Raw genomic sequence first — 21,600 nt, 5'->3', positions numbered from 1 at the left:
TGTGTCAGTTTGTGCGCTCCCTACCACAGGATTGCTCCCCATCCTGCTGCATAGGTCCCTGATGATCACCTGATTGAACTCCTCATTGCAGTTGCCTTCTGGGCCAATGCATCCGCAGGGTCCAGTCAGCTGTTGTTCCCCATCCGTGCCAAGAGCACCCAGCTCGCAAGGCACAGCACACTTTTCGTCCCCTCTGAGCACGCTCTCCGGAGTATCCTGCCGATTCACATGCTTCAGGTCTGCGCTCCAGTTACCTTTCTGGCAGCAATATTTCAAGATCTTTGACGGGACATTGATCTCAAGGAGTCCTTGTGAAAACAGGTCAGGATCAATAATAGCTGCAATGTGTAGCGGGAAGCACTTACCGGCTGACCGGCGTGATAGAATGTGTCCGCCTTGATGCTGTAAATAAATCTGCGCAGTTAATTGACCGATTTAGGATGCTGTAGATGTCCAGATTTAACTTTCTGGATCGGAGAGAGATTGTATATTGTAGCATGTTACTGCTCGTTGATAATCGCAGACATGAGAAAGGCATGCAATCTCGCATAATAGAATAATATAAAAACTTCACGCACCGATCTGTGTCCGATGCTGCAAAAAGGCAGTCGTGGGCAATGAAGAACGCCAGTAACCTGATAAGGAGGGACATCAGTATGTGCATTCCATACGCCTGAAGCTCCACTATTGATCTGGAAAAAGATTTCCACAGACAAGCGTCCGCCACTATATTGATCGGTGCCGTTGAAAGCCTGGAATGCGAGCTCCATGAAGATGTTCTTTGGACGATGGGTTACTAACCCAACGTAACCCTGAAGAACAAGAGCAGAGGCCCGGCCCAAGCAAAAGTACAAACAAAGCCCGAAGCCAAAGATTGTGACACTACTGAATAGCAAGCTAATAAGATTGCCTTGTTCAAATTGCCTATCAACGAACATAGCTTCAAGACCACTGCATTTCAGAAGTAGTGTCTCTTGACCATGGACCGCATCTCAAGAATGCTACAGAATCCTGGTGGACAGGGAGGCAATATGTCTGGCAACTCAGACGCACCACAAGTGGACACGTCCGAGCAGATATACATTTCTTCTTTAGCGCTGCTGAAGATGCTCAAGCACGGTGCGTCTTGGGAGTCTGTTGCATTTGCTGCACTAACACATGTGCACATGTACAACTTGCGAATATGTTTCTGCTCATTGTCCAAAAACGATGTGCTTGATGAGGTTTGGGCAAGAGTGTTACGACTCGCCTCTATTAGATTACTTTTCATCAGGATACACTTGGAAGACTCTAGACCAGCAATGTCGCATCAAAAGGCAGACGTTGCATGTCTCGAAAGCGTGGCATACAACTGTGATCGTAGAAGCTTCGCTTCACATTTCTAGGCAGTGATCTTGTTGCACAACTGCTTTTGCACGAGTGTAGGGAGGGCAGGAGTGCCCATGGAGGTCATGGGTCTGATGCTGGGGGAGTTTGTGGACGACTACACGGTGAAGGTGGTGGATGTCTTTGCCATGCCCCAGTCTGGCACAGGCGTCAGTGTTGAGGCGGTCGACCCTGTCTTCCAGACAAAGATGCTGGATATGTTGAAGCAGTGTGGAAGGTCCGTCCTTTGCCTGCAATTGTTTGTTGTTGTTGTTGTTGTTATTCTTCCTGGTGTTGTATGTTATGAAAGGAACTCCTATGCTTCATGCTGCACCTCAGCACTGTCACATCGGAGTGTGCCTTGGTGTGGGCATCCTGCTGGATCCCTGTGAGATCACCGCCTAATTCCTGATTGTATCCGCTGCAGGCCAGAGATGGTGGTAGGATGGTACCACAGTCACCCTGGCTTTGGCTGCTGGCTTTCAGGAGTGGACATCAACACCCAGCAGGTCCTGCACACGCATCCCTTCCTTGCCACTTTTCACCCTCCACCTTGTGGCTCTCAAGTCCACAACATCCTCCTGGAATCAGTGAAAACTCTGACCTATGCGTGCACTCTCTGTCATCTGAAAATGTTCTGAGAAGGTAATTGGCTGTGCGCAGAGTTTTGAGGCGCTGAATCAGAGGGCAGTAGCGGTGGTGGTGGACCCCATCCAGTCTGTGAAGGGCAAGGTGGTCATTGATGCTTTCAGGTGAGATGCGGCGATGTTTTCTTAGGAAACATTTGAACGCTAAGGAAAGCTGCTGTAGCCTGGTCCTGCAGAAGCATGCGATAGATCTCTGGGAATGTGCCATATTTGGGCATCAGTGGCACGAACGATCTGACATAGGCGCTGACCTTCCATGAAATTTTCAGAGCTGCTGTCAGGTTTGTGGTAACCACCAGAGCAGAATTACAGGCACATGTCTGGAGGCTCCTGTGTGGACCCCTGGCATTACACCTGTCTCTCCAGGAGTGTAGTTCCTCTGGGAGTTCCATGAGCATTGGGCGCTGGGTGATCAAACTCCTGGCATGTGCCCTACTCTGGCTTTGCTTGCATTTTCACTCTGCTGTCGGTTCTGGTCATCCTCAAGGATACCAGAGCTGATAGTGGGTGTATTGCTGCTGCCTTTGTTGGACTGGCAGCACATGCCTTGAGGGCTCCTATGTGATTCCATCGTGTTCCTTTATGCAGCATCTGAGCGTGTATGGGGGCGCAGGTTGATCACCCTTATGGCATGTGTTTTACTCTGGCTTTGCTTGCACTCGCACTCTGCTGTGGTCAGCTCTGGAGGACATCAGAGCCCATCGCGGATGTGTGGAAGCCAGCATTCCTCAGCAGAACACACGCCTAAGACCAACTCCTGCGAGGTGTCCTGTAACAACATCATCTTTCTTAATTGAATATCTGAGCGGTTGTGGGTGTGCGTAGGTTGATAAACCCGCAGACGATGATGCTTGGGCAGGAGCCGCGGCAGACCACCTCCAACCTGGGCTACCTCAACAAGCCCAGCATCCAGGTCAGCGCCCCCTGGCTGACATGGCCATTCGCTCATCTGACAGTATCAGTCATCAGCACTACCGCTCGCGCCCTGCTCGACACGGCCGCTTGTGGCATGTTTGCGTCGTTGCTCAGACGCACTCTGACAGGGCCTCTTCATTTGTTGCTGCGGCCTGTATCGATGGTGGCCTTGTTCCTGTTACTTTCAGTGGCAGAATGATCATGGCAGCGCTACTTCTTGCACTGTTCTGCAGACTGGGCCATCCCGTTTGCTTCATGGCAAAGCGCTGCTCTGTCCTAATGTTATCTGAAGTATAGATATCTGCACTCTGCCATGTAGCACGTCCAGTTGGCCTGCCAACCGCAAATTTGCAAGCACTACTTCTAACCGGCTTTCTAAGTGATAGGGAATAATAAAGTGAAGTTATCAGTACTAAGGCTGACTAAATGTGTGTGCGGCAGGCGCTAATCCACGGCCTGAACAGGCACTACTACAGCATTGCTATCAGCTACCGCAAGAATGAGCTGGAGGAGCGCATGCTCATGAACCTGCAGAAGAAGGCCTGGACGCACGGCCTCACCCTCAAGTGCGCAACCCCTTCCTTTATAATGTGTCAGCTGCAGCTGTCAATGTGTGGCTTTTCATGCGCAGTGCTAATCGTTCCTTTGCGCACCTGGCTGCATCACCCGCAATTAAACACAGCACGCACATTGTTTGCAAAGAAAAAGCGGTGGCGTAGCGTTGTGTTGACACATTTCATTTAAACTCAATGCCTGCAAAGGGCCAGAAACCGGCACACTTTTTCTTGAGAGGTTTCCATGGTTTGCTGCAGGGACTTTGAGACGGTGACGAAGGACAACGCGCGCGCTGTGAGCGAGATGAAGACGCTGGCAGACAGCTTTGAGCGCGAGGTAAGCAGCCTTGCTGATATGGCCATCCCTGGAAGTTCTGCCACAATTGCTGAGGACATTGTCTAAAGTTTGAACATCGGCAAGCTCCTTCTTGCCCGTTGACTGATGGGCTACCTTGCACCAAAGCATAGTTGCACCATTCGGATTCGGCCATTCGGCATACGGTGTATATTCGGTCGTATATTCGGTCTTTTGAAACTTGGAGCACCGTATGGCCTAACATTCGGTGATGACGTCATTACACGTGCTACCACGTGGACATCTCCATTTTCTGTTTTTTCATCCAATTAGCTACCAGCACACAACATGAACAGCCAAGCAACACCCTCAAATGGGTTGCAGAGGTGTCAGGGATGAATCATCCTCACAATCAGACATGGTGCTACCTGTTGTGAGTGGGATTGACCCACCTAATTGACCCATTGAGTCTGGGAGCCAGATTTGGCAAGAAGGAAAGGTTGCGTGCGATACATTACATAATTTTGGCTTTTGGACCGAATATACGGCCGAAAATGCCGTATAACCGTAGATTCGCCCGAATGTACGGCCTAAAATTTCACCATGACCGAATGGTGCAACTATGAACTAAAGCAAGAGCAAGTGTTCTTGGTGAGCTGTCATACGTTTAAGGGATGCAACGATTCTACCGAGTCTGTAGGCACCACTCTAAGGCAAGCCGGGCCTCACCAGGGACCTTTAGTACTTGACACTGCGCCCCTGAAGAATCGATATGTCAGAATGATATGTGCTTACAGATGCGTTTACTAATGCGCCAGGTGGCGGAGGAGGGTGAGCTGGAGCCGAGCGCGCGCAGCGTGGCACGCGTGGGCAAGATGGACGCAAAGAAGCACCTGGACGCGCGCCTGAACGAGCTCATGTCCGCCAACATCATGCAGTGCATGGCCACCATGCTCGACACCCTTGTCTTCTAAATTATCAGAGGAATAGAACTGCGTGAAGGGCGTTGTGTTGGCGGGCTAGGTGTTATTGCCCATCTCAGAAGCTGCAACTTTTCAGAAACTCATCCAAGCGGAGACGGTGGTCAAGGCAGTCATGCCTGGCAACATCCATGCAGTGCCTGGCAACCATGCTCGAGAGCCTTGTCTTCTGAGCAGCAGCAAGCGTGGAATGAGCTGTTTGGTGGGCTGGGTGTTACTGCATTTGTGCCACAGAAAATGGCTCCAATGTCGGGATTGTGGCCTGACAATGGCATGTATCCATGCTTGACATCCTCGTCTTGTGAGGCAGAGTATGCTGCGCAGAGGACTGTCTTGGGGTGACTATCTCTTCTTGCACTCACCCCTTATGGACAGCTGAGTCTTTGATATTGCACTTAGGAGGAAGATGCAGGTCAGTCGTATCTGGCTACCATGGCCGACAGGGCTCGTCTTATGATGATTGAAATAGTGTCTGCGTGTTGACGCCGGGTCTTCGCTGCAAAGGTTTGCCATGCAGTGTACTTGGCTGGCCATGGCGCAGGCTGAGACATTACCATGAACGTGTTGTAATAATCCAACAACAATGACATTATAAGACAAGATCCAACAGTGTCCAGTCTTGTAGCTTCAGACGTAAGTCTTCAAGCTTGAAGACTGGCAATTATGAGTGTTCAAGTGCCTTCTTGGCATATGGTGTCGTATTCGCTTTACATACACATGCAGGCATGCTTGTCCGCCACTTGATGACACTGACCGTGGTCAACAAGCTCCTCCCTTGTTTTGTATATGTTGTTCACCAGTCTTGGGGAATCCTACACCTACATATGCATTTTGATGCAAACATTCTGGAACACTCCAACACCCAAAACATTTGTGCACAGTCTCAGACTGTCAGTCTGCGATTCCGGACCCTGATTTCAATTGGAATCAATTAGCGCCACTTGGCACAGCTTCGAAGAAATCTGGACCATGCCATGATGGCTCAATGCCACGCTGTATGGGCATAAATTATACGGCCACGAAACAATAAGCAATGAATTTAGATTGGCGGCCGGAAACAGTCTCGCGGACATCACAATATGAAGCAACTAAGACTATTAATCTTTCCGTCCATGCTACTACTTACAAAAGGATTGATGCAACACGGCTGCTGACTACCATTCCAGCCCTGTCCTACCCCATATTTAGGAGCGCCTTTTCACACCCTCGCCGATAGCCCCTTGCAGAATTCAAAGATCTGCTCTTGCCATGGACTTCGCGCATACTTTACATAAAGTACCTTGCATGAAGATATACAGGCGAGGAATTCTCACTGTCCCGACCGCTCTTGTGCAGAAGCCGCCAGCAACGCCACTGCAGACATGCAACAGGGGTTGTCTATCTCTACTTTAGAGGGCAATACATTGTTTATGTTCCCTTGTCCTGCTAAGAGGCAAGCTGCGTCTGCAATCAAGCTGCGGGGAAAGCCTGCCCAAATCCTACCCCAGGCGGCGAACATATATGCAGACATCCGGCACAGCTGCCATGCAACAGCGCATGCTAACCTTGCGCAAAGTGGACTACAGCAGAAGGCAAGGTGAGTAGCTGTCCTCTCCGGGTAGAGAGGTTTCCTATTTTAATAATCTTCTTGTAGCATTGAAAGTACTTAGATGACTCACCGGCAGCGATGAAGAAGCAGTACATGCACCCCAGGCTGATGTACGCTTTCAGCGAAGAGTTGCGATACTCCTGCGCAGACAGAAGGAATTTCACATTAATATAGCGGTGGTTTTAGTTTTCAACATGCCTGTTTGATGCAACATGCAGGCACGGTTCCTGCCACTGACGGAAGTGCGTATCTCACTTTCTCAACTACAGTAATCGCGAAATCCCCTCAACATGCTTCCAGAGTAAAGAAAATGCAACATTTACCTTGAAGAAGAGAATTCCCCAGAAGGTGGCCACCAGAGGATTCGCCTGCACAAGGTCGCTGGCAGCATAGCCTGCATGCATGCACAATCAGTCCTATCCAATATGTAACAGAGTACCAGGAGAGCTCGAAACAAGGGATTGCAGAACTTTTAAGCGTATTGTCAAACTGTGGACAGTTGAGATAGGTGATGTCACCTGCAGCCTGGCCGCCTAGGAATTGGAGCACATTGGCAATGGACACCAGAATGCCAGACAGAAAGCCGATGGCGCTCAGCCAGTTGTGATCCTGCGCACAGAACACTTGCACAATCAGAACTCTCCTACTGCTTCTCAATTGCCGGAATACCTCTCATTTTGAACAAACTTACTGCTCCAGGTCCATACTGTCAACTGCCGAATACCAACATATGCAAGGCTTGACAGGACGAACTTATAGTAAGTTGCTCCTTGTCAATATGATCTCTGTGACACTGCTACATAAACATTAGGTCCTGTCTTCACAGGATGACATGCGAGTAAGGATGTGTCACCTTGACCCAGGCGATCCATGTGGAGCGCTGCTGGCCCAGGGGTGGGTAACGCATCATGAAGTGGGTCACAATAATAGCCAGAACGAAGTAGATTGTGCAGAACCAGAAGTAGCCCGTGTACACCTACACAGCATCCAAACTTTCAGCTCCTGTTTTAAATATATTTGTTGTGCAGGACATCTCAGATGTTTCAAGCTCATGTTCAGTGCCAAAATCACACTCCATCCTGTCAGGTGGCCAAGCACAAGTAAAGGGACCTTTGAGTAACTGAGGAGTAATGGTGATTAAGATCAAAGTGTGTGGTCGAATGGTGAGGCCAGGTGACTCACTGTGAAGGGCTTGACCCCTGGGGCGAGGGTCCCGAAGTTATCATTCGTGGTCACTGCACAAAACAGAGAAGAAGTCAGTCACTGCCAAGGATGTGTCCTCTCAACTTGTCATCCACAGAGATGCCAGGCTCCGGAAGCTGCATCTTAGAGCTCTGTCACTTCTAGTTTAATACAAATCTGACATTTTATGCAGTTAAGAAGGCCCGAATTTTATTGCTCAAGCTGGTCAGGCGCACCATTGAAACCTGGAGAGAAGAGTGCTCCTATGAGACCTGCACAGAAAATTCAAGCACTCAGCGGGAGTCATGCTGGGCAGATCAGCAAGAGTTCCAACCAAAACCAGCCACAAGCATGCATTGGCTTTCTTGCCATGCATGTTGCCAGAGCAAGCTCGAAGCATCATGCTATGCAGCATTCTTTCCACGAATCTGCCGTCTGATACGATTGATTATTCCGTGCTGGCAACCGGGCGTCCCAATGTGACCCCACATTATCACGTGAATTTTCACAAGTGGCAGGGGATTTAAATAGGAAGTCAAACGTCCAAAAGTCCGGGTTGTGGTCTCTGCGTTCACCTCCCACAATGGCAATGGAGATGCCATAGATGACGCGTTGGCGCGAGTCGGTCCGTACAGATCTGTACGGGCTCTCTGCGTCCGCCATATTGACCCTTGCCGCCTTGCCTGCCTCTGCATGCATGCATATACTTGTCAACAGCTGCTGTGATGGCGCATGCCTTCCTGAGCATGTGGATGCAGCAGGAGCAGTCATCCAGAAGATGCTTTCAGGGCGCAGCCATCAGGAAAGGTTTCAGCTGAAGTTCGCGTTCAGTAGGATTGCTTGTCGGTTCAGCAATTGGTTTTCTCGCGTTGCAAACTGATCTCAATGCAATTCTTGCTTCACCAGGCCTGGTCAGACCTCATTCGCCTCGGGTGATCAATGGATGGAACAAGATTGACGGTTGAACATAAGTTGAAGAAAAGCACCGAGAGGCACCTGGCTCATAGCCTGCCTCCTCATCCTTGGCCTTCCTGGGTCCGAGGGCGTTGGCCTTGTGGGCGCTGTCATCCCGCCCCGGCAGCGCCCTGTCACCTGCACAACAATGACTGACCACTTCATTTGCAATAATTGCTGGCCACCATACTTGCAACTGCTGTAAACCAGCACTCATACAGCACAGCACATGCGTTCTTTGTGGCCATCTGCTACTTCAGCAAAAAACGAGCTTGACAAAGCGCGCCAAGAATCTTGAGAAAGCACACTGCCGCTGCTGCAATCTATAGGATACTGAGGCAATCCACAGCAGGATGTCCTGACATCAAATTACAGGTGCCAGCATCACATGGGCATCTACTGAATAGGACATGGTCAGGGGGCGTACCTGCGCCGTGCTCAAAGCCGATGGTGGCGTTCCCTACCGCGTGCCGGTGCACTGAGTCATCGAATCTGCGTTTGCGCTTGTTCAGGTGTTCCTCGTTGAACACATGAGTCAAAGCGCCTGCCACCACTGCCAGCGCAAAACAGGCCACGCCAGGGAACAGAATCGTCGCCTTATTTAGGCCCTTGTCCAGCACATAATTCAGCACCGTGCCTGCATGCATGCATGAGCAGTGAATCGATTGCTTCCTCATCACTTACATGCATGAAACAAACATTGGACTCTGTGTAAGTGTCTGCCTGCCACCAGGAAGGCTGGTTTATAATGAAAACCAAACAAATACGGAAGGTATCTAGAGCTGCAGAGTTCAGAGCTCATATGACACATGCACAGCCAGGGATGAAATGCTCTGGAGGACTGCATTTATCCTCTGGCATGGCCCTGTGAAGTCAAAGGCACGCCCTGATGCAGCAAGCCTTCATCCCTTCACTTCAACAATATTGCACTTCCCCAAATCCTCACTCTGTGGCTTTGACTTTGCTTAGGAAACAAGCAATGGCTCGGCGGGGAGGAGAGCTCCAGAAGCTTGCAACACCGAACACACCTCGTTCCAAGTATAGAGAAGTTCTACAAGGAGGTGGTGTGCTTTGATTTGATCTTGTAAGCTTACCCAGGACGACGATGCAGGAGCTGAACATGGGGACAGCAATGGTCACGCCGGCCAGAGCCAGCGCATACTGCTCCGCCAGATTGCCAAAGAATATGCAGAAGCCCGAGGCCATCGCGAACCCAATCAGCGGCGCTTTCTCCTGTAGAAATACAGCACCAGTGGTTTGGTATGTTAGTCATTTAGTCATTGCATCAGTCTGAGCTGCAATCAGCACTCAGGCATGCTGCATGCGCAAGCTATGACATGCCAGATATCCCAGTTGGGCTAAATAGCTGTAGTTCTGGCTTGCAATACACAAAGATGGACTCCCCAGGATACAGTTCATCAAATGTGCAAACCATCCTGCAGCCTTGAAGATTTCTGGATACCTATTCAGGCAGCCATGCAAGACATCTGAGGCTCAAGGAGTCAGAGCACTTTCATGTACAGACAAGCATGCAGGAAGGAAGGAACATGGGCTCGCACATGTGAGTTGCGCATTTGGTCGAAGAAGTTTTCTCCGTGGATGGTGTCTCCAACTTGACCAAATGTCAGCGCACACACCACCGCCACTAGCACAAAGCCGATGGAGAAGTCCTGCAAATATGCAGGGGCATATATTGCAATCAGAAATGCTTGCACTCATACCATACATGCGCTAGACCCCTTCTGCAAAAGAAGATGTCCACTTCAAGTAGGCCCAGAACAGCAGGGACCACATCCTCCAGTGCTTGACTGCTGCCTAGGGAAGGGGGCTGAATTCTTCGACCTCAGACTATTTGCACAAAGTTTTCTGTTTTTCAGACTGTTTGTTCCACATTATAGTAACGCGATCAATAAATGGATAACAGAGCAACGCACCATGTACGTATGCACTGTGTGGCGCCCACGCCGCTCCGCCAGATTCAGCAAAGGACCTGATCAAGGATATGTTCGCTCAAGATTTCGCTGAAATAGATAAACATGCTTGGGAAGAAGCGACTTTGCGAAGAGATCGGCATGCCGGATGTGGATGGAAGTCGCGCACCCCATGTCCCGAGCAGGATGAGAGCAACTACCAGCAGGGCAATGGCACCACCCTTTGTGTCTACAGATATCATGGCACTCCTGCCTTCGCTCAGACAGGCTCTCTATGGGGTCGCCGCGCACAATCTGTACCGGGATGTGTCCTGTCCGAATATACGGTACAGCCCAGCTAGGCGCCTTGCACCGAATCTCGCACACCTATGATTGCCAGTTTACAACATCCATCAAGTTTGCTCTATGCGCCCCAATGTTCCCATTTCTCATGTATCTTCGTCATGGGCATAAACTTAGGGGGCAGTACGTCACTTGCAGGCTCAGATATTTCTGCACCTGAAGGCTCCTCGTGAGGAACTTGCAACTCGCAAGATTACGAATGTCGGATGCGTAGCTATAGGAGATTGCAGATTACACTTCGCGCAATGATCTCGGATCATCGGTGATCGAGTGGGGCCCCATGGATCCACGTGAAGACTGCCCACGTGCACAGATTTTTTGCTTGTGGCGTCAAAGTCAACTTGGAAAGTCAAGTTGGCTTTTCTTTGCCTACAACCCATAACTCACAACCCAAAACAGTCTTCAAGAAAACCTTGGCATGCTTCAGAAGAGTGCTTGCCCCGCATAGCCGACAGCACACATTGGAAAGCAGTAGGCAAAACTGCGCAGCGCTAGCACAGTGAGTACACATGAGTAAGTGCAACGTGCATATGTGTTCCCAGCCATTGACTCAAACCTGACACCATACTACCGCATCCGGACATCATCAATGACAGTCCAACACCGACACTCTTAAAGTACCCATCACACCAGGGAGCACCGTCGCAGCTGGCAACAGGCGACGGTGGGCACGCTGCATGCTGATAGCACCAGTAATCACATGGAAGACTACGTAGTATATATGTATACATTCATGGTGTCAGTGTAGTTTGCAGACCGTCCAAGATTCTGAACCATGAGATAACCGTCACTCCTTGACAAAACCATCGCAGGAACTGCATATTTGACTTTCAAATCATGCCGCCTCGGCCGGCGAGGCGGCCCCATCTGCTGCAGCGTTCCCTTTCTCACCCTTTGTTTTCAGGTCGGGAGTGTATTTCTCCACGAGGAAGTCAACGCACTCGTCGAAGCCCTTGTCCGCGCCGTCCGGGACGCATTTGAGCATTAGTCGCCACCGCCGGCGAGTCACCGCTGCCGCACGCCCGGGGACGAGCGCCCCCCAGTCAAGCTCCCAGTCGTTCACCGCCCCCGACCGGAACAGGGATTTGAGCAGCCGCCTGTCGTCCCCCACTCCCCAGTCGCCTGTGCAAGCATAAAAATAAATGTGGACGCCCTGACCAAGCCTGGGGCGTGATTACGGAGGCAGAATATACTCAATTGGAGAATATACTTAAGAACCCTGCAAGCTCGTCAGTCAGGGGGTACTAAAGAGTACTAGAGGGGTTAGGTTTTGGAGTGGAGTGGAGTCTTCAGTACCCCCTGCGTCAGTTTTTGTGCGACTTTTGAGTGACCAATACGGTGTCTAGTGCGCAATAGCCCATCCCAGCATGACAAGCCTGACATGCAAAGCGCAGCAGCAAGGTAACATGGGCAATGGAGCTAGAAAACAGTGCCAGGATAAGAGAAGAATGAAATCTGGCGCGCGCCTCGGTCGACCATGGAGGGAGAGAGCTGGCCGGTCCATTTGTTGCGGCACTGGTCCGGGTCGCGGCTGCCGTGCAACCGACTGATGGCATCCCACGGCACATCATCCAGCACAATCCGCCCGCTCACCCTCTCCTCCTGAGCAAGCACATGCACGCGTCAGCCGCTGGACATTCTGGTGAAGTAAACAGCCCTATTACTGTTTTCTCCTGAGTGAATGCATGCATGCGTCAGTCAACGCATGCATGCGGCTGGACATCAATCTTTTTGTTGTCAGTCTTCCCTGTCTCCTTACGGGCAAATGCATGCAAGTGGGGGCCCCGGGCAGGGGGAATGTAGAAAGGAGGGAACGCGCACCGCCGGGCGTTTTGCCAAGTAGGTGCTGACCAGCTCGGTCAACTTCCCTTCTTCCTCGGGGGTCCAGGCGCCCGCTTTACGCGCGTCCCCGAGCTTGAGGGTTCTGAATTTGTCGCGAACAGCTTCCGGCAGCCGCCCCAATGATGCGCCCATCTCCACCCACCTGTCGCCCTTCGCTGCGTGCAGCTCTTTCAGTTTCTCCACATCCTCCGCCGTCCACTTGCCCTGCGGGGAAAGAATCACTTCCATTGATAGCGTTGCCAACATAAGTGTGAAAGTGGGCATCAGGATTCAAGGTGGACGCCGCAGTCTGCGCAGTGCATTCTCCCTGACAGCATTGCACCCTCGCCTGAAGGCATGCCCACAATTGTGTCCAAACATGGCCAGAAACCTGACTTAAACCAGTGACAGTAACAACAAGTCCTGGAAAATGCAGTCATTTGGTCAGGACTCCTTTTCTGCAGCGCAAGCTGACAAGGAAATGGCCCTGCAGCTCAAGCAGCTGCACATGAGAGCAAGCACATCGTACTTGACACTCAACATGGTCCTGCCAACCCGCACAGCACAGCCAGGTAAAGCTGACTTGAGAGCACTTCCATATGGCACACAATGGGTTGTAACAAACACACGTGTGCTGTGCATCAGCGAGCCCATGATGGTGTCACTAGACCCAAACCGGGGCAGCTTGCGCAGGTCTCGAGCAGCTTGGATGAGGCATGCAATGCGGCAGAAACACTCAACCAAGGCCCCTCACCTTGTATTTGGCGAGGTGCAGCATGCAAAGGTCTTAAAGAGCTCGAGCGTGGCATGTAAGAGTACGAAAGCGCCCCTCACCTTGTAATTGCCCAGGTGCAGCATGCGAGTGCCGCAAGACCAGACAGCCTTGGCCTTCCGGTGTGGCAGGGCGGCTGCGATGGACGTCCAGGCGCCTTCGGTCCTCCTGCGGGCCTCTGCGCTGCTCTTGCGCGTGCAGTAGAGCCAGTCCAGATCCGTCTGGCTCAGCTGGTGTGCCTCAGCATACTCCTGCGCATGCACATATCTGATTGACAGGACCTGATTCCAGATTCTTGGCCTTCACACTGGGAATGTACATTTGTTGTGCATGCATGTTGGTGTCTGACAATAAAACGACAAGGTCAAAAATTTGGACATAAAGAAATTGTCAAGGTCAAGCCACTGAAGGCACAGGGCATACAAATCTCGACCTGATCAGCGCGACAGTTAACTTGCTTCCCAGCATGAAACCTGAGCTTGCATTATGACTGCATGGTAATGAAAGCAGCCACAATCAACAAACTAGTGGCACGCTGCATGCGTGCGCTACTGTGACAATGTGCACAGGGAAATTGCAGGAGATAAAGGGAAGAATAAGGAGTACATAAGCTGGGAAATCACAGCGCACCTTCACAGCCTGCCTGATGGCGTCCCTTTCAGCGCTGGAGAACTTCCCATGCTTTACATTCGTGCGTTTGTAATCCTCGCGCCAACTCTTGAGCTCTGGCCCCTCCAAGCTCACCGTCTTGACCCCTCCTGCCGACCCCTTCACAGCTGCGTTCGCCCCTTTTTTCTTTGGTGCTACAACAGCATCGCCTGCAGCTCCCCCGGGTGCTCCTGCCTGTTTCCGCACAGCTGCCCCCTCCTTTCCTGCAGAGGTTGGGATCGCTGGTGCTCCTTTCCCCAGTGCTGTTGGCTCCGATGCGGCTGTCTTGTCCTTCTTTTTCTTCTTGGGGAGTTGATCTGCTGCGGCGGCTGCCGGCTCCTCCTGGCCAGAGGAAGGCTCTGCAGCCTGTTGCAGCTTGGCTTCCATTCTCTTTCGTTTCTTCTGGCTCTTCTCCTCGTTGGCCAGTGCTTGCTGGGCAGCAGCAAGCAGCGGCTGCTCTGTCGCTGTGCCATTCCCATGCTTGGGCTTCTTCTGCTTAGGCTGTTCTGCTGGCTGGCTGCTGGATGGCCCAGCATGCCCGCCCCTGTTGCCTGATCCCACGTGAGTTGCCATGGGAGCAGATCTGCTGGGTTGATCACCAGGCTGTTGCTGCTGGCTACTGCGCTCCGGCAAAGAGATAGAAGTTTCGCTGTATTGTAGGCTTCCAGACTTCCTGCAACGCAGAGGAAATGCGTTAGGGGCGCACAAGAAGCGCTTGCTTGCGCTGCATCTCTGCCTGGGGCAATTACAGAATGCAGTCGGAGGGCGGAAACCTACCTGGCGTGCAGCAAGAAAGCATCTGCAGATTCACTGATTTCGATGTTATCAGGCGCCAGTCCTAGAACTTTTGAAGCCTTTTTCACCAGCCTTTTGCGTGCCTGCGCAGAGATAATATTTCATGTTGATCGAGCGCGCCGTCCTGGACTCGGTATCTGTACTAATGCTGCACACATTACTTATACTTGCAGCTGCAGCATGAGATAGAACAAAAGACGCACCTTCTTTTGTGGAAGAGAATGGTTGTCCGTCTTTCCCAGGATTTTCTCTAGCAGCGGCTGCCAGAAATCATGCCCCTTCTGCATGGCCATGACTGCAATGATATCACTTTACGGCGTAAATTAACAGGCCCTGTACTGCAAACGGGCAGCGGCTCTGGCTCACACTAGAAACGGATTCTTGAGATCCCGAGTCCAAACTTTGCATGCGGGTGTTGTGTGGCGCAAGTACCTTTGAGAAGGGAACATGTACATGCCGCTGGGGGAATGGTGAGGCTGTGGTGCTCTCCTCTCGAAAATATTTGGGTGTTCATCGGCACGTGATTTCAATGAAAGCACGTGCCTTTACGATGCGGAAATTTCGTAATTCTGGGGCTCAATTTCGCGCGGACAGGCTTTGGCTGTCCAAATATCTGACAGTTCACAGCAATTACGCGAGAAAATGGAGCCTTGAAAGTATGTGATGGAAGACCAAAGCTGTGCACGTCTCCCCGACACCGATTAGCTATCAACCAGATGTCTGCACACCACTGGGAACAAACTACGGAGCATTCCCCAGGTAACATGCAGTGTTTTTTTGTTCCATTATTCTATCATGTGATTGGAAACTGGTCACCGGATTATCTGGTCACCAGATGATGGGCATCTCGCCAAGACCTTCAGTCGTACTAGATTGGTGTCCTTTTTCTAACATCAAGCCCTTGGAACATCACGATATATAGATGCAAGGTGCCTTTGCATCCTTCTCAATCGGCGAAGGGCAATGCTTTTGTTGTACTCAGATTTTTCCAAGCCGAGGCACAGCTTCGTGAAACATCCACTCTCTACAAAGGATAGACAGAGGGCGAGGGGGGACTGCAAACTCTCGGCACTCGTCAATTTTCCGTTCTTCGTACATGGGCCAAATGCATGCGCTTAATTTTAGATCCGAATGGCTGTTAACAGGAGCCACATGCCCTGAGCAGAAGTTCTCAGTCTGGGACCCTTGGTGGCTGCCTTAGCCTTTTATCTGCTTCACGCAACCTTTTTCGTGGCTTCAAAATGAAAGCCACCTCGTCAGCCCACCATAACATTTCTTTGCACCTTCACTTGCCCCTGACAGATGGTCGTGCCCCATCCTCAGGTGAGCTGCCCCTGCGCCGCCAACACCATGGGGGTGTGCTAGAGACAGAAGGCCAGGGCCGCAGCTACGCGGCAGCCGCAGGTGAAGCTGTTGCAACCAACGCCTCGCAGCCCTGGAACATCTTTGCCGCCTTCGGGCGGGATGCCATCACATACATTGCCGACCATCTGCCTGGCCGGCACGCGCGGCAGCGTCGGCAAGAAGCTGCAAGAAGAGATGAGGAGCAGGGAATGCCTGGGACCTCAGGTATATCTGTGCTGACCTGCCCCTATCGAGCTTCTGCTGGCAAATCTTCTGCTTGGAAATGTACCGCAGACTCTGTCCCGCCCACTTGCGGCTTCCCAGTGCTGGCTGCATGCATGGTTTTCTGCCGGTGTTCAATGCCTGTCGACGATTGGGCCCTGCTTCTGTCCTACTGGAATCTCGTCTTCTGTGATACAGAATGATACCGTATTGAGAATGATGAAGATCTGGTGTCTGCATGTGTCGCTGCAGGTAGGGGCTTGGTGCACAAGGACTCGACGCAGTGTCGGGCGTGGTGCGCGGAGCAGAAGCGACGGAAGGAGCGCAGAAAGTTAGCAGCGCAAGAGAACGCCTCAGCAGACGGGGATGATCAGCTCAGCGTGCCCAGCGTGCTGAGTCAGCAGCAGGCCGGAGACGCCAGCGCGGCGGCGGCGGTGGATGAGGTGGTGGTGAGTCATCGGGACAGGGGGGACCCGGTGCCAGATCAGGACGAGGAGCGGGGGGGCTCGGTGGATGAGTCATTCGATGACGTCAGCCTCGCCTCGGGCCGCCTCAGCCCCGACAAAGACAAGGTCTGCGAATACAGATCAACTTTTGCTCCAAGCAAGTCATTGTCATCTGACCCTGTCTTGATGTCCTGCCATGCTGTGTGCATGTGCCTTGAGAAAGCAAAGTCCATCCAATGCAGAGAAACAAGCTTGCTGGACCAGTTCATTTCGGTTCCTCCTGTCAGGGTATACTGGCTTTAATGCCCACCTCCGTGCTAGAGACCAACCTGCAATCGATCCTGCATTGTTTGAATCCTCAAGACAACAACTCGCCTTTGCTACTACTTCCGTCCATGTAAGCTGACATGTGGTCACAGGAGGGCTTCGGGCGCAAATCAAGCGGCCTAGACTCGGAGCCCTCATCGGATTCCGGCGCGCCGAATCGAGTGGACATAACAGCCAGCGCGATTCCCAGCGGTCACTATGACCCCAAGAATGACGTCATCCTTCGCGTGGAGGCCATGAGCGCCAAGGAGACCCGGGTGAGACCTCAAAGTGACATGTGAACATAGAGCCGTGACATGTGATGATAAAGCGATCAAAAAGTAAATTGCTGAAATGGTGAGACAATAGAATACCAGGTAGTAAAGGAGGGCAAGCCCGATGCACTGTTCTTTCTGCATGGACTATTTTGCTGGGCGTCATGCAACTTGTGCTGAGACACTATTTTTGTGTTGCTGGGCCAAAGAGAGAACCGAGTATTTATAAGTGACCTGAATGCACCGGGTGCTTACTTTCTCTTTGTCAACAACAGTACACTGCAAAGTTGTAGCTGGCGCAAAATATTGTAGTATTTTGTTCTTACTGTGCTGATGTGTGGCGGCAGATCATAATGGTGATGCTGTACCTGGCAACTGCCATCGCCACAGCTTTCCTCATCGAAGAATTCACTCAGAAGTTCACAGATGTGCGCGCTTACCTATCCACCCGTCAATTCTGTCCCCGATCCCCTGATCCCACAAACATGTAACTCATGTATTTTTCTGCTTTGAACTGGCACGGTTGTGAGGGGATTAAATGCTTTTGTTATCTGTGCCTTGCAACACGGCAGTCTAGCAATCAGGAAGCTGGTGGTCTTTAGCTGAGAATTTTGCAGCAGCACATGCAGAACTCACAAAGTGCCCAAATTGACCAAGTCAGGACTGTCTTCAAGCATTCCTGCCATGCTGTCTGATAATACATCGCCTTGCGTAAAGATGACATACAGCCGTAGAATCTAGGGGAGTGTAAGATGCTAATAAGATTTGATATAGAGTGCCTCTGGCGGCTCACTGCTGCAGGTGTGGCCTGTGTGTGCAAGATGATGGGCGGGATATTTGCAGCATGGAATTGTGTAATAACAATAAAAATATCATGTGCTGTGCAGCCGGACGGCGCGTTCCGGCACAACAAGTATGTGGTGGTGACTAATGTGGTAGTCGGCGGCATCTGCTTCCTGATGCTGACTAAGACTCTCTACTGCGTCATCTGGCGCGTCTGTCGCAGCCGCCGCCTCGGCATGCGCTGGTGCGCCCAATGAAACTTAAATCTAAAACAATTCCTTTGTAACAACTTCAGGGTTTCAATATAACTAGGGTTCAGGGGTTTTGGGTTGTAATATGCATTTGGTGTAACATCCCAGGGTGCACTGCGGAGGAGTGCTCTGGTGTGTCCAGATTCGAGACCCTTGCACATACCCCTGTTATTACAATTGCCCAAACCCTTTTCCAACGAGGTTGAATTCTGCGCACACCACGAAGTCTTGAGGTCTTCAAGCAGACAGCGGTCAATGCCTGAAGAGCAGATCTGTTTGTTACTGATGGCATGCTTTTGATCATCCCAATGGGCAGAATGGTAATCGCCCTGTCATATAGTGGTGGGACTCACAAAGCATCGATGTTTCTTGCAGGACGCCACGCAGAAGAAAGTCTGCCACGCTGGTCTTTGTGGAGCTCGTCACAGTGGTAAGCATTCCCTGCCTTACATAATCCAAATAAAACATACTTATACATAATGCAATCTTGTCACCAGCTTGTCATGTTCAAGTGCTCTTCATGCTGCATGTCTGGGCCACACGACTTTTGTAGTGCATTCCTGCAGCTGTGCACTCGGGTAAATATGTATCTCTGGTGAATTCCTGAGGCAGCGCTTTGTCTGTGTGTGCGCGCAGTACGTTGACATCTTAGCCTACCTGATCCCAAACATATACTTGTTGGCGGCTCGCTGCGACTGGTTTTCTCTGATTGTCCGTACGTTCCTCGGCCTTAGTTCCCATACACTGGCCATCCATGCTGTTCACCGTCTTGTGTTTCAACAGCTTCTATTTATGCACTCGTGGCTCTTTAAAGCTACATCACCCCACATGTGTGAAACCTGCCTTCTCCTAACTGCTCATGCCTGAAGTGAGCCTGCAACAAAACAGAAAATCTGTTTTGAGGCATGCGTTGCCCCGTCACATTGTCAGTGTGACTGGCAAAAGCGGGTGGGAGAGCGGCATCAGTAATAACACTACTAATTTTCTTATTATGTCAGCATCGCCTGACATGCATTCATGTTCTATGTTCAGCGTGGACGTCATTTGTGCGGTTCACGTGCTACAACACAATCTTCCTGCTCTTCTGCATACACGCGCACAACGGCAACCCATGGAACCGTCCAGTCGGTGAGGCTCCCTTTATTGCCTACCCAGTGGGAAAGAAATAGTGGTGTTTTTGATATAGAATTCAGATTGTAGGAGCTCTGACACTGTTCCGGTCTCTGCTTGTGAGTCCTCATATGGGAAAATCCCTGCCGTTGTATGGTCAGGCACATATGCATCGCCTGAAAAGAGGGTGTATTTGCTCCACTGCAGCGGGGTCAATGGAGAGGCGGCGGTTAGGTGACAGCGACAGAGAGGACGCCATAGTCATGGATGCAAGTTTCAGGCACCACTGGCCAAAGTTCATCCTGTGGTGAGACTTGCTGCACCCTGCAATCCAAATCAATGCCAACAGATCCCCTGCTTCCAATCTCTCATCTCAATCTCTCTCTCTCTCTCTCTCTCTCTCTCTCTCTCTAAATCTCAAAATACAGATTACGCAGCAAAATACGTGCCAGCAAGCATAGTAGTAGTGTGGATGAATCTTGAAATGATACCGGAAAGTGAGCAGATGGATTCAGGTTCCTTGTTTTGGTGAGAAACTTTGCACCTGTGGCCTCTGTCAAGTGCACCTATTTCCCTGACTGCATAATTATATTTTGCAGTGCACCAAGTCATGTTGGTCAGAACAACAGTTTTGATCATCTTAGAGATGTGGGGTTGTCCGGAAATAGTCAGCAGATGACCCCACCAACTATCAGAGGAAGGGTTGTATATTTCACATTTCGAGTGTTGCAGACAAATGAGTAATCACAATTTCTAACATTAGGGTTTCATTCCCCTGCAGCACAGGGTGACATGGGGGTTTACATCGCTTTGCAGGGCGGCGTTTGAGGGACAGCTGATTCTGGTGGTGTACTGGTATGTGAGCGGGCGGGGGGATGCATCAAATCCCCCGGTCATTCCCCCTGGTCTAGAGGGCAGCTGTGATTACTGGCAGTATGACTGCCACACCACGGTGCGTTGCCACATAATTTTATATGAACCACCATTTGTTGGATCTGCCCCTTGTCTGCTTGGTTTCTTTAGTGGTTGAACTGGAAAACGATGCCATTTGGATGCCAAAACTCCACCAATATTAGAACGTTGATATTTGATCACGTTGTTCTTTTTTTGTGTCAAACATGTCACTAATCTTCTGTTCTGCTTCCCAGTGTTTCAGCATGCAGCACCACATGCGGTATCCTGATTAGTATTGAACAACCATATGCCATTAGATGTTGCTGATGTTCAAAACATAGGATTGCAAGTGATTGACTGGTCTGCCTTTTGGCATGCACAGGACTTACAGCAGGGCCTGATCGGCATTCTGGTGGTCATTGCGTACGGCTATTTCTTTATGTACCTGTACTACATCGGCCGAGCCTACTACATCCTGCGGGGCCTTCCTTACACCCAATTCAAGTGAGCGACCCCCTCTTGACTTTGTAAGGCTTGCTTACCAGTCTCTCTGTCGAATCTGTCGTGGCAGAGCAATGTTGCCTGCATTCCGGATTGTCAAGAATGGCAAGTGAGCACTGCCTGACTCAGGGCACAGATCAATCGCTTGTAGTCTTTGATGATATCTGTGATACGGTTGATGCACATTCAGCCTCCTACAGACTCTTGCTGCCCTTGCTGCACATCAGCTGGTTAAGAACACTGCACCTCGGTGTCAAAGTTTCATGGATTCAGACGAGGACTATAAAATAGCTTACTGACGGGCCCATTTCTGCAAAGTGTCATCTCTTATTACACGGCACGACATAACGGATATCTTCATTCAATGCAAGTTGCTGCTGGCGCAGGATGGGCAATTTGATGGTGAGGCTGCACCTGCGCCTGCGGCTGACCATAATTCTCTTCTTCGCATTCTCCTTTGTGCTGCTCTGGTTTGTGCACAGCAACACCTGCCGCTCCTACCTCACCACATGGGGCGGAATGCTCCCCCTGCAGGCAAGGCCCAACAGCAGAATCTTTGTTCCTCACAAGTGGTGATCAGCTGATCAAGGACTAGCTGTTTGTATGTGTGTATCGAGAGAGTCACCTGGAGGGTCAAAAATACAGAATCCTGACACAAAGCAGGTCAGATGCAGGTTCA

At 50.9% G+C, this 21,600-nt stretch overlaps 4 protein-coding genes across 4 annotated transcripts; 2 read left to right on the top strand and 2 right to left on the bottom strand.

Annotated features, from left to right (window-relative positions):
• Nucleotides 1–998: 998 nt before the first annotated feature.
• Nucleotides 999–4,750, top strand: COCSUDRAFT_17735 (Mov34-domain-containing protein; the record flags this gene model as incomplete). Its single annotated transcript, XM_005645748.1, has 8 exons — nt 999–1,123; nt 1,430–1,603; nt 1,793–1,874; nt 2,029–2,117; nt 2,838–2,925; nt 3,369–3,493; nt 3,740–3,818; nt 4,595–4,750. The coding sequence occupies 8 exons, from the start codon at nt 999–1,001 to the stop codon at nt 4,748–4,750; spliced, it is 918 nt and encodes a 305-aa protein (XP_005645805.1).
• A 698-nt stretch (nt 4,751–5,448) lies between these two features.
• Nucleotides 5,449–10,771, bottom strand: COCSUDRAFT_48328 (fatty acid elongase 3-ketoacyl-CoA synthase 1). The gene is made up of 14 exons (XM_005645747.1): nt 10,581–10,771; nt 10,415–10,470; nt 10,040–10,150; nt 9,575–9,713; nt 8,908–9,117; nt 8,523–8,618; nt 8,102–8,215; nt 7,763–7,798; nt 7,527–7,579; nt 7,198–7,320; nt 6,863–6,953; nt 6,668–6,738; nt 6,415–6,484; nt 5,449–6,109 (listed from the first exon to the last, which is right to left on the bottom strand). Exons 1-14 carry the CDS (start codon nt 10,651–10,653, stop codon nt 6,066–6,068), a joined length of 1,287 nt encoding a protein of 428 aa, XP_005645804.1. The 5' UTR covers nt 10,654–10,771; the 3' UTR covers nt 5,449–6,065.
• Nucleotides 10,772–11,588: 817 nt separating this feature from the next.
• Nucleotides 11,589–14,567, bottom strand: COCSUDRAFT_57161 (hypothetical protein; the record flags this gene model as incomplete). Its single annotated transcript, XM_005645746.1, has 5 exons — nt 11,589–11,875; nt 12,301–12,355; nt 12,575–12,799; nt 13,409–13,597; nt 13,977–14,567. The coding sequence occupies 5 exons, from the start codon at nt 14,565–14,567 to the stop codon at nt 11,589–11,591; spliced, it is 1,347 nt and encodes a 448-aa protein (XP_005645803.1).
• Nucleotides 14,568–15,711: 1,144 nt separating this feature from the next.
• On the top strand, nt 15,712–21,497 carry COCSUDRAFT_57160 (hypothetical protein; the record flags this gene model as incomplete). Its single annotated transcript, XM_005645745.1, has 13 exons — nt 15,712–15,718; nt 16,113–16,358; nt 16,608–16,927; nt 17,221–17,385; nt 17,730–17,810; nt 18,270–18,409; nt 18,792–18,846; nt 19,053–19,131; nt 19,449–19,544; nt 19,734–19,833; nt 20,343–20,478; nt 20,803–20,924; nt 21,308–21,497. The coding sequence occupies 13 exons, from the start codon at nt 15,712–15,714 to the stop codon at nt 21,495–21,497; spliced, it is 1,737 nt and encodes a 578-aa protein (XP_005645802.1).
• Nucleotides 21,498–21,600: the final 103 nt, after the last annotated feature.

Source organism: Coccomyxa subellipsoidea, assembly GCF_000258705.1.
Source record: "Coccomyxa subellipsoidea C-169, whole genome shotgun sequence".
Classification (NCBI taxonomy): domain Eukaryota; kingdom Viridiplantae; phylum Chlorophyta; class Trebouxiophyceae; family Coccomyxaceae; genus Coccomyxa; species Coccomyxa subellipsoidea.
Note: the sequence above shows the minus strand (reverse complement) of the source record. Positions and strands in the feature narration are given on the sequence as shown.